The 12,237-nt window shown below is 37.7% G+C and overlaps 1 protein-coding gene across 9 annotated transcripts in view; it reads right to left on the reverse strand.

The window, feature by feature from the left end:
* OPA1 (OPA1 mitochondrial dynamin like GTPase) overlaps positions 1-12,237 on the reverse strand; it is a 99,302-nt gene that overhangs the window by 18,638 nt on the left and 68,427 nt on the right. For all 9 annotated transcript variants that reach the window (XM_005545375.3, XM_005545371.3, XM_005545373.3 and 6 more), the window contains 2 exons: positions 11,992-12,085; positions 11,154-11,264 (listed from right to left, as the gene is read on the reverse strand). In XM_005545375.3, the coding sequence (XP_005545432.2) occupies positions 11,154-11,264; positions 11,992-12,085 (205 nt within the window). The remainder of the gene's footprint in view (positions 1-11,153; positions 11,265-11,991; positions 12,086-12,237) is intronic.

A 12,237-nucleotide genomic window follows, 5' to 3' on the forward strand; every position in this document is an offset into this window, starting at 1 on the left:
CGGGAAGGCCAGGTACCAAATACAGGTATGGGATTACTGTTCAAAGGACAGTGATTTTCAGTACATGCTATGCTACAATATGGCTTCCCGAATACTTGAACTATAAATAACTGGTGTCATAGGTTTCATTTTTACTAATGCTGCTTATTCCTCTTAATGAATATTTCTGAAATAAGTTTATATGAAGACAATGAAGAAAAATTTAGCCCACTGAGCGATGAGAAATTAAAAATAGGGGCAATGACAATGAGCTGAAGATGTGTGGGTGTAAGAAGCCAACCTGAGACCTCTTCACGAAAAATGCGTCCAGAAATTATGTCCCTAGGACCACATTCAAAATTGTCTTAAACTACAGTGCTAAACCCTGGGTGGTGGCAATTAGTTTTTAAAATTTTGCCATCTATAGTTTCTAATTTCCCACAATGCATAAACACTAGCTCTGTCATAATAAAAAGGATGTTAAAAAAAAAAAAACAAAACCCCTCAAATTCCGGTAGTGTACTTTGGTAAAGATCAGTCTAAAGACAGATCTGTACATATGACACAGACGATGAAGCGGTGCCAACAAAAGGAGAGACTGAAGATAAAAAGGCTTTAATTCTTGGCCCAGAAAGGAGATCTAACTGAAGTTAACAAAAAACAGCAAACTTCCACTGATCAGAATATTGAAACTAGAGAACAGATGAGTGAGCTGCTCTAAGAGAAATTAAAATGAAACATTCCATACACAGGAGGTAACAATGAAAGAATCTTAAATGGGTGGTACAAGTGTGAAAACTGAGTTTAATAAAGATTTTGATTTATTTTCAGATGACGGATCCATGATGCATAGTTACAGGATACGAGAATTCACTGTGAATCCCCCAACCACTGAGGATGGCATCATGATGAGCAACGACCATGTGGTCCCATGAAATGTCTCTTGGCATCACAATCGGCAATAGGTTACTTGGGAAAATATCTGTTACTTTTAAGGTAGAGCACATCATGTAATAGCTTCGTCATTCCATGAATAGGATAATTAAGACTATAACATTTCAAAGGTAATTCTGAATCGTGCTCTCTGGGGGAGAAGGGCTGTGGAAGACACAGTTTAGAAATGTACAAAATAGTGAAAAATTAAAATTCTCTTCACATTTAACTAATTTTTCCAACTACCTGGAGAATTGTGCTTAACAGAGGTTACTAGTTTCATGTGCATCGATCCACCAATCTCTTAAGATTTCATATCTTGTTTAATTTTATTTTTTATATAATGTTGCATAGTCCAATGATTTGTTTTGTGATTAGGTTTTCAATTACTACATTCTACTTTTTCTACCGAATATGCAAAAACATAACAACTTCAAAATAAAAACGCTTAAGATAAAGTTTATTCCCAACTTTAAAGGTATTAGATCACTTGAGCCCAGGAGTTCAAGGCTGCAGTGAGCCATGATCACACCACTGCACTCTAGCCTGGGCAGCGAGTGACACTCTTTCTCAAAAAAGAAGAAAAAGAAAAAAAAATTGTGCATTGGCCTTTTGGATACATAAGAGTATTTTCACAATAGTATATAAATAAAACCTACTTTAAAATGATAAATGGCAAATTTAATCCATACATTATTGGAGAGAACATTCTTGTCTTTATTCTTAATCAGTTAAAACCTGAGTTTAAGGCAAAAGAACATACTTGCTAGTAAAGTGTTGATTACCAGCAGCATGTACAATACTATAGAAAAGAAAATTTCTTTTACTCTCATACTAATTTATTAGTATTCCTCAATGGTGACTTTTTAAGACAGACTTAGGCCATGAAAAATGTACTCCATTCTAAAAGACCCATTTTGGGTCTCGATTTTCTCATCAATAACCTGGAAACCACACTACTCAGGCGTTGTCACGGGGAATTTGGTGTGTAAATAACTACTTCTCTAACACAGAGGACTTTCCCTGAGGATTACTTTATCTTTGTATCAACTCAGGTTTTTTTGTTTGTTTGTTCTGTTCCAACACAAAGCAGAGCCTACTTCATCTATACAGACTCAAGGTAAAAATAATTCTTCACTATCTTCCCTAGTTGCTTTAATGTGTTCATCGTCTTACTATAAAAAATTATTTTACAAAGGCCAGATTTTTAAAATTGCCACATTTATGAAAAGATACCTTAAAGAATTCAAGTATTGTTACCATAAAACAAGTATGTTGTTTATTCTGTAGTGAAGAGGAAAAAAAACAATGTTTCTGTCTTTCAAACATATACATTTCTATATCATATAATCATTCCAAAAAGCACTTGAATGTATTCCAATAAACTTAAAAATTCCTAATAAACATAAAGAGTTATTGAAGTTTCCTGGTGAACTGGGTAGACTGGCATTAGGAAATCATTGGTGGTCCATCAATAAGTGGTTTTGATATAGATGAAAGTCAGACTGCAAGATGGAAGCAGTGGGAGGAACAGGAGTGAATGCCACAGATGCAAGCTGCTCTATAAGAGAAAAGAGCAGTAACTTCCTGGCAAGACAGAGTAGAAGAAAGTTTCCTTGGGATGAAAATAGTTAGTTCTCCTCAACTTTTTAAGTCAAGAGAAGGGGGCTTAAATGAACAGTCTGTATTACAAGATCACAATCAAACATTCAGTAAACATGTATACAGCACAATATGCAACACACAAGGTATGGGGAATTTATGAACGAACCAAATCACTTTGGCAGAAGGGATCAACCATGATAGACATGAAAATGTTTTTCTTCTTTAAATGGTTATTTTCGTTGATTTACAGTTGCCTATAGTGAGAAGCTTCTATTCTGCTCAATTAAACAACACTGGCAGTATCTGAGCAAGGTTTTTAGTCACTGAAGGAAGGTAAATAAGTAGGTAGGAGAAAAATACTGGGTTAGGTTGAAGTGATGATGACATAGAAGAGGCACAGTGAGAGAAGTGCATAAAAAGAAAGGGAAAAGGTTGCCTCGAGATGTGTTAAAAACCAGGAGAAATGAAATGGTATTGTGAGCCAAGGAAACAGAGCAACAGTACCGAGATATGAACGATACTGCCGGGATGATTAGTTCATGTGTTCTCTCCGGGACGCCCTGCTCTATACTTTTTGATTGGGTGTTTTTTTTTTTTTTTTTTCCTTAAAAAAAAAAAAATCTCCTCTGAACCTATGTACCTAGAATTCTACAACTTGGTGTCACCCTCTCTTCCTTTAAAATTCATTTTCTTTGGTTAAGTCTACAGAAACAAAAAGAACATACTAGTGCAGATGCAGTTCAAATTGCTCACCAAATTTTCCAAAGTGCCATTGTCTCTCAGGCTCTACAAATAAATATATTTCAATTTTATCCCAATTAATAGCATGAGAAATTATCTTGCTATGTACTGAAAGAACTCTCTGGAGTGCCAGCTCAGGGGCAGGTGGGTAGACAGTAATGGGAGATGGCAAGAATCACCTGTGCAGCTTTGTCAAAATACACATGGCAGAGCCCCACCTCCACAAACAGTTTTAAACACATCACTTCACCTTTCCACAATTTTCAGTTCCAAATTCCGAGTACAATAATCTTCCTAGGAAAATTTCCATCTCATACTACTTCACAGACAATATTCTCATCCATAACGACACTCAAGGGTCTGGCAGGTATGGGAGAAGTGTCGGAATGTGAAGTCACTAGTAGAAATTAAGTTCCAGGGTTAACTGACGTTTTCTTTTCTAAATGTGAAGAATAAAATCATTCTGCCTACCTCAGGGTTCTATTTAGCTATGTTCTGACTACTTTTTATTCAAGTTTCCACATGGCATAGAGATTTCTTATAACTATCCTATAAATTAGAATTATATTTTGGAGTCAGTGAAAGGACTGTTTTAGGTTTAAGCAGTTATGACACATTTCTAATCTTAGCTTTTAAAATGGCAGCATTAGGTCACCTTGCTGCTGCTCCCTTTTAGTACCATAATTTCAAAAATGCACTAATGCATTTGTTTTCTCTCACTAAGTGATATTATGAAGAACAAAGTTTTCATTTAAAACATGATTTGTTACTGAGGTGGTTTACTGAAAAAAGAAACTTCCATCTATAGCCTATATTTCTAAGTTTTAGAATCTCATGCAGACCTAAATAAAAAGGTGGTATCTTTGCTCCTTTCTAATTATCTAGAGAAAGCATAGGATGGAGGATAAGAGGAGACTGGGAAAGTGAAGAAACACAAAGACAAGCCCCAACAGCATTGTCTACTCCCAAGAGAAACAAACTTTAAGTTTCGAGAAACAATTGCTTGCTGTCTGGGAGATGCTCAGGCATCAAACAATAAAGAACAGTCAACAGAGGCAAGAGGCCGAGCACGCTGCTGCGATCCCTACTCTCTAATCCCCCCAAGCTCCAGTCAAAGGGCCAGCTGTTGCCACCTCGCGTAGGGAGTCGGCAGAGCAAATTAACTGCAGGAGGAAAAAAAGCTGAGGATATTGGAAAATTCCAATTTACCAGCCTCTTTAAGCTATACTGCTTTTAACATAAAGGATAGTAAACTATACCATTAAAATAGGCCTGTACAATGGTAGCCCAAGTGAAGGAATTTACCACTGTTTTCACATTTTATTGGTAAATGAGATACAGCTCTGAAGTGTTCGGTCTACTAAAGTATATCTTCTGCTCACATAAAGAACAAGAAACAGGAAGAAATATACTGCAACTTCTAATAAGTTGCACTTTCAATCCAGCTCAACAAAAAGCCTCAACTTAAAATAACAGCCACCATTATGCTCAATTAAAGATTCTATAGACTTTATTAATATATCTGTTATAGCTGAACTTTAGGATTCTACGTAGGAACACAACCTCATTGAAAAACTCTAAATACGGGGCAACTTCGGCACTACTTACCCATGGTGGAATCTGATAAAGTATATCTAGAGATATGTTAACAAATCATATAAAGAAAATTAATTTCCCTTAGTTTGCTTAGTGGTTTCATGCACACTGTACTGTTCATTTACTCAGATGTTCTATTAAAGTTTTCATACAATTTGAAAGTTTAAAATCCAAAGATACTTATATTATAAGAAGTACCTGTGGTAATAATGATTATCTTCACCATTATCATCATCACTAATATGTACGTCTTTCTGATCAACCCTGTGAAGGACACTGGTAACTATGGAAGCTTCTCAATATAAAGGACAATTTTATGTAATCATATTTTCCAAAGGCCTGAGTTTTTTCCTCCCTCCCAAATTATTTTAATAGACCCAGTAGTTAAAAGTTAGAAGACCCAGGTCCAAATCTCAGCTTTAGCATCTACTACCTATGGGTTTCTAACCCTCCATTTCATCTGTAAAATGAGAAAAATAACTACCTAACTCAAAAGCTGTGACAATCAAATGAAAATTCACATAAAGCATTTAACCTAATATCTGGCACAAGAAAAGTATTCAAATGTTACTTTACATTCAAAAACAGTTTCAAGTTTTTACACAAAATCAAAAGAAATTTATTGTAAAATAAGGACAAAAGACTCCTTAGATTTTTTTTTTTTTTTTTTTTTTGAGATGGAGTCTGTCTCTGTTACCCAGGCTGGAGTGCAATGGTGTGATCTCGGCTCATTGCAACCTCTGTCTCCCGGGTTCAGGCGATTCCCCTGTCTCAGCCTCAGAGTAGCTGGAATTACAGGCGTCGGCCACCACGCCCAGCTAATTTTTGGATTTTTAGTAGAGATGGGGTTTCTCCATATTGGCCAGGCTGGTTTCAAACTCCTGACCTCAGGTGACCCACTCGCCTCAGCCTGCCACAGTGCTGGGATTACAGGCATGTACCACCACACCTGGCCAAGACCCCTTAGGTCTTAGAGCAATCTAAACGATCAGTAATGACCCGCGAATGTGTCAGTATCAATGAGTCCCTGATGACACGCACAGAGAATAAAAAGTATAACAGGCTTTAGTGAACAACAGTTCCAAGCAATTTCTATGAAGGTCCAAAACCTCACAATAACCTAGTAAACAGCGGATACAATGTTCATAGAACAATAAAATAATTACCCACTGTACTGGTGAAACTTGGCTTAGTAGCAAAGCAAACACTACTACCAATTGTTATGGGTGCCCACATACTTAGTTTCTGAGGTAGAATGGGGCAGAAAACAAATTCCACTTATGATGACAAACACAAGATAGATTTTATGAATCATAAAATAGATCATAATAGAAAGAACAACTTTGAATTGAGCCATAACATACCAATCTTCATGTCTCTAAAGAAAGTATTCTAAAGTTGTAGTCTATTTCAATAAACAGATTGGACACATTACTAAAATTTATACTGGGAATCCAAATAGATTTTATCTAAGTTGATACCAAACTTAAATATCTATTTAAAAAAATCCTCTGAAACTGAACTTTCTACAAAAATCAAAAGAATTTCATGAAAGTCCTAATGGGCATATTTTAAGACCAGACAATTCTAAGTATGGGTAGATACTGCAAACAAGAAATTAGGTGAAAAATCAGCTGCATATCCTATTAAATTACCCATGAGGTAACTCAGTCTTTCAACGTCTTCACAGATGATGTTTTCGAAAGTCTTGTTTTCTCTAAAGTACTTTCACATGACCCTAATCCATTATCAGTTAAAAAAACAAAATTAAACCTTTAACCTTTTATGCGAAAACAATCTCAGACTTAGAGAAAAGTTGCAAGACCACTACAAAGAACACATTTTTCCTGAAACATTTGTTGTAATCATGTGTTATCATCCCCAAATATTCTACTGTGTATTCGCTATGAATAAGGGTATTTTCCTAAATAATCCCAACTTAACAATCAAAATTTAAAAATTAACACTGATATATTACTACAATGGAAGGAACCCTCAGATCCCCTTCAAATTTACTAACTGGCCCATTAACATCCTTAGAGCAAAAAGATCCAATCTAGGATCACACATGGCATTTAGTTTTAAGTCTCTTCCAACTGGAGCAGTTCTTCACTCTTTCCTTGTCTTTCATGATCTTTATGCATTTGAAGATTGCAGGCCAGTTATTTTACAGACTGTGCTTTAACTTGGGTTTGTCTCATGTATTGCTATGACCAAATTTAAGTTCTACATCTTTGGTAAGAATATACTAGAAGTACTGCAGGAGTCTTCTTGCATTTTAGAGGATGGCGTATGGTTTTGATTTGACCATTACTGATAGTATTAACTCTGACCACTTGCTTCAAGTGATGATTGCCAGGCCTCTCCACTGTAAAGTTACTCTTTTCCCTCTTTTAATTAGTACGTATGTTCTGTGAACATATTTTGTGGGATGACATATACATCCCTTTTTGCATCACTGGTTTTATTCCTCTATTTACATAATTACCAATGTATGGATTCCTATTTCATTCAGTGAGTTAAAATTTGTTACTGTCATTATTTTGGAGCCCAAACTGTCCCCAGCCTGGCCAGGTGGAGCCTGCTTCAGAGGGTTTCTGTGACCTGCTGACATCGCCTCATCATCTTTCAAGCACTCCCTTCCTTTCTACACCCACAGGCTCATCTTGTCCTTTCCCTGTTCCAGCTGTGGAATCCACCGTATCTCCGAAGAATCCTCGAAGAGCCTCCTTCCTAGAAGAGCCTCTCCTGAGACAAAAATCATGTGAGCTTTTTCATTTCTTCAATCTTCCTAACTCTAGCTTTATGGTTTCATTTCAACAGTGAACATAGTATATCTCCTTCAGGATGTGAAAGAAAAATGTATTACTACTACTTATGTACTCATCTTAAAGGGCAGTCAGGGGCGGGCGCGGTGGCTCACGCCTGTAATCCCAGCACTTTGGGAGGCTGAGGCAGGCGGATCACAAGGTCAGGAGATGGAGACCATCCTAGCTAACATGGTGAAACCCTGTCTCTACTTAAAACACAAAACAAATTAGCCAGGCGTGGTGGCGGGCACCTGTAGTCCCAGCTATTCGGGAGGCTGCGGCAGGAGAATGGCCTGAACCCGGGAGGCGGAGCTTGCAGTGTGCTGAGATTGTGCCACTGCACTCCAGCCACTACACTCCATCTCAAAAAAAAAAAAAAAAAAAAAAAGGGCAGTGAGTCTCCAAGGTGAGAAAATGATTTAAAATCGTACAAGCTTAAAACTGGCAAAAAAAATATGAATGCATCAACATTTTAACAATCTATACAATCTTTTGCAACATGTTGAAACTGCAATAAAAACTTGATTGCCTCCCTTTCTCCAAATCCAATTAACCAACATACTATGTTCTAACTGAACAGGTTATACTAGAAATTTTGATCCTTATAATACATTAATAACTTAAATTTTGAAAGTTTTCTGGCTGGCTGAAGTAGCCATGACCATATTCCCAAGTGTCAGACCAACGATAAACAATAAGCAAAAGGCACTCTCCAGACTCTTTTCCAACTAATGGACAAAGTCATGGCTCATCTCGTTGAGGGTGACTGACGGAGCTGAGTCACTGGCAAAACCCTTGCTTCCAAGGACATTATTTGGTACGTTAACACCACCACAATTTTATATGTACAAAAGTAGTAAATCATTCCAAGGGAGTTACATAACTGCTTTCTCAGGAAAACCACCAGTAGAACATAAAACTTGGCTTGACTGTGTACCTATCTGAGTTAGTAATCCACTTTTTTAAAATAATCAAATTGGGAGCGGAGAGTGACGGTGTTGCAAAGCCTCTATTAAAAACATAAGAAAAGATGCTTACGATTTTTCAATCACTTAAAAATGTGTTATGCTGGTAAAATTCATTGAATTGTTTCACTGTCTTGATAATTATATCATGAGGGATATATAAGAAATATATTTGTATATACTGTGACAATGACATACCTCTTCCTGTAACAATGCTAATTTACCATGCAATTATGAACCAGGGACTTGCAAATGTTTGCTGAAGTAATTCTAACAATCCTGAGAAACAACCACTATAATAGTCATTTTACAAATAAAGAAGCTAAGGCTCTGGGAGATTCCCTGCCGAGAATGACACAGCTAGTAGTAAATGGCAATTCAGATTTGAGCACTAATCTTCTACGTTAGCACAAACTTAACTATACTGCCAAGGTGGCATGAAAAAAACCAAAAGTGACAGAAAATGAAAATAAAAGTTAAAATGTTTCAAAAGAAGAATATTTAAAGGAAGAAAGAAAAGGAAAGGAGAAAGCACTGCAGACCTTAGATTATTACTAGAGGGAGAGAATGAGACCACAGGGCTGATGACGAGGGGAGAGCACACTGCGCAGGCACAGGGTATAAAACAGAAGAACCCTGCCTGTTTTCTTCAGGATATTCCTATTGATTGATTGTAATCCTACAATTCAGCTTAGAGACTGCTTTTAAATTTGCAGAACTTCTAATTTCTTAATAGTATCTGCTTTTTTTTCCTTTTAGACATCAGAAAACTAGTAAGACAGCAAATTGAAAGAAAAAAATTGAAAGAAAAAAATACTTGGTTACATGAAGCTGAAATAAGGGAAACTTGTAACAAGACAGGCTCAAACAGAGGAACCAACTACAGGTATTTTATTTTTATTTAATAACAATAATGTTTCACTGATTTCCTTGAGTTCTCAAGGATCTAAGTAAATTTTAGTAGGCAATCCTATCTTAAAGCTAGGAACCTACAAGAAAGAACCAAATACCCCCCTGAACAGTGACAAAGTGATTATTAGTAGGGCCAAGCTAGGAGGGTGGGAAGGGGAAGCTGCGGTAGCCTACTGTAGGTGTTAATGCCTGACCTGGGTTACAATGGATTCATACGGGGCTGTTGGTAGCCTGGTCCAGTAAGGAGGAGAGTATCTGTGCAGGAGGGTGGCCTGGTGCAGGCTGGCAAAGCACAGGCAGGGTAAAGAGGGTATCTCCACAAAGGCATGGTCTGGCTTCAGGTGAAGAGGGAATCTGTGGGGTCGGGTAGGGGCTAGCAGGTGGGAAGGATGAGATGGGGAGGCACCCGGCACGAAGCGTCAGAGCAGAGCTCAGTAAAAAGGACTCCATGAAGAAAAGCAACCTGGCACAGATGTCAGAGCCCAGACAAGGTAAAAGAAGTGTCAATGCTGGGTGTGGCACCATGTAATGGCCTGGTGTGTAGTGTTAAGAGTCCAAGCTGGGGAAAAAGAACATTTCTGCAATGGAAAACGACATATCTTCATTCAAGTTTGGTTATGTATAGGAGGACTGACCAAAATGTGAAAATATATTAAGGATACTAGAAGCCCATTTTCCATCAGGAAAGGGAGTGACAAATACCGAAAGGGAGAACACTAGAACAAATCCTGTAAGCTGGGTTAAAATGGGAAGCATCAGTATCAACTCAGGTTTTAATATATAAATATACACATGATTTAGGAGTACAGATGTCAGTGTGTGTATATTCACCTGCACACACACAAACATACACAACACTTATTTCCTAGCTCTTTCCACTGAGAAACCAGGAATTAGTGATATTCTAATAACAGTGAGCATATATAATGTCTAGGTCTCCATTTTTAAACACCGTTCTTCATAAAAAGGAAGCTGGGTCAGTATTGAGCCTGGGACATCTTGTTATATGGAGGGATAATACTGGAGAATGGGTGAAACTTGAAAGGGGTCTGAGAATTAGATATTGTAATTTATCAGTGTTTGGTTGCTGTGAGAAAAATCGGTTTCTAAGAACTATACATGAACCTACTTGGAAGTGATAGGATTTAAGGTCATCGACTTACTTGCAAATAGTTTGGAGAAGAAAAAAATTCATTGTAACACACTTTTTATTTTTTTGAGACAGAGTCTCACTCTTTCTTCCAGGCTGGAGTGCACTTCCAGGCAGGATCTCCGCTCACTGCAAGCTCCGCCTCCCAGGTTGATGCCATTCTCCTGCCTCAGCCTCCCGAGTAGCTGGGACTACAGGCGCCCACCAACACACGTGGCTAATTTTTTTGTATTTTTAGTAGACATGGGGTTTCACTGTGTTAGCCAGGATGGTCTCGATCTCCTGACCTTGTTTTCTGCCCGCCTCGTCCTCCCAAAGTGCTGGGATTACAGGCGTGAGCCACCGCGCCCGGCCCAATTCTTTGTACCTTTTCTGTAAGCTTGAGATTAAATGGATCAACAAGCAAATGGAAATGGCAAAGGTGGAAAGGTAGTAAGGTCGAGGGCAGGAAGAACTACTTACTGAGGTCTTCCGCCAGTTGAACACGTTTACCAGTAAGCAATTTAATCTTCTTCTCACTGTCTTCCGCAAAATCTTCCAATACCTCTTTAACATTTTTCTCTAATCGCCTAACTGTTTAAAGAAAGTTAAAAAACCTGAGAAGCATCGTTTTTATAAATGAAAAAAGATGATAAAATTAACCTATATACGGAGAGTAAATTTTTATCATGTTAGAACTATTGCTAAGTTAATACTTTTCACAGTCATAGAGTCTCAGAGAATGTCATATTCTCAAGCTATATACTCTAATGGAAGCGCAGATTTCCCAAAAAACTAAGTGATATCTAGGAGTCAATTCCCAAAAGAGTTTCATGCAATGAAAATAAACTCCCGGTATGTTTTATAGCCCATCTTTTCCAATTATGGTTTATTTTAAAAGCAAATAATTTCTTTTTCTGTTTTTTCTTTAAAGAGACAAGGTCTTACTCTGTCACCTAGGCTACAGTGCAATGGCATGATCATAGCTCACTGGAGCCTCAAAATCCTAGGGCTTAAGGGATCCTCCCAAATAGCTAGGACTACAGATGTGTGCCACCATGCCCGGCTAATTTATTTTATTGTTTGGTAGCAACAGAGTCTCGCAATGCTGCCCAGGCTGGTCTCAAACTCCAGGCCTCAAGCGGTTCTCCTACCTCGGCCTCTCAACGTGCTGGGATTACAGGCATGAGCTACCACACCTGGCCAGTTTTTCTAATAAATCTGTTTTAGGGAAGTATTTTGGCATCCTTGTATTAAATATGGATATCACCACTATTATTTTTTAATGTCAAAATAAGACTGCAGTCCCTATGTGGCTTACCTTCAGTGTTTGTAAGTTGTTGCCTTAAAGTATTTGCAGTGATAGCAAGCATGCGCTGTATACGCCAAAACAAGACCACATCATTGCATTCCAACTGAAATATTAAATAACTAAGATTACCAGATGCAAAGTTAAAATGAAAACTATAATCGTAAACACATACAACTGCTAGAACCAGTACATACGTCCTAAGCTTAAAAAGTACCCAGATTTACCTAGTGCATATACTGTAGATCTAAGCTACAG

Source organism: Macaca fascicularis, chromosome 2 (genome assembly GCF_037993035.2).
Source record: "Macaca fascicularis isolate 582-1 chromosome 2, T2T-MFA8v1.1".
In the NCBI taxonomy this organism is placed as follows: domain Eukaryota; kingdom Metazoa; phylum Chordata; class Mammalia; order Primates; family Cercopithecidae; genus Macaca; species Macaca fascicularis.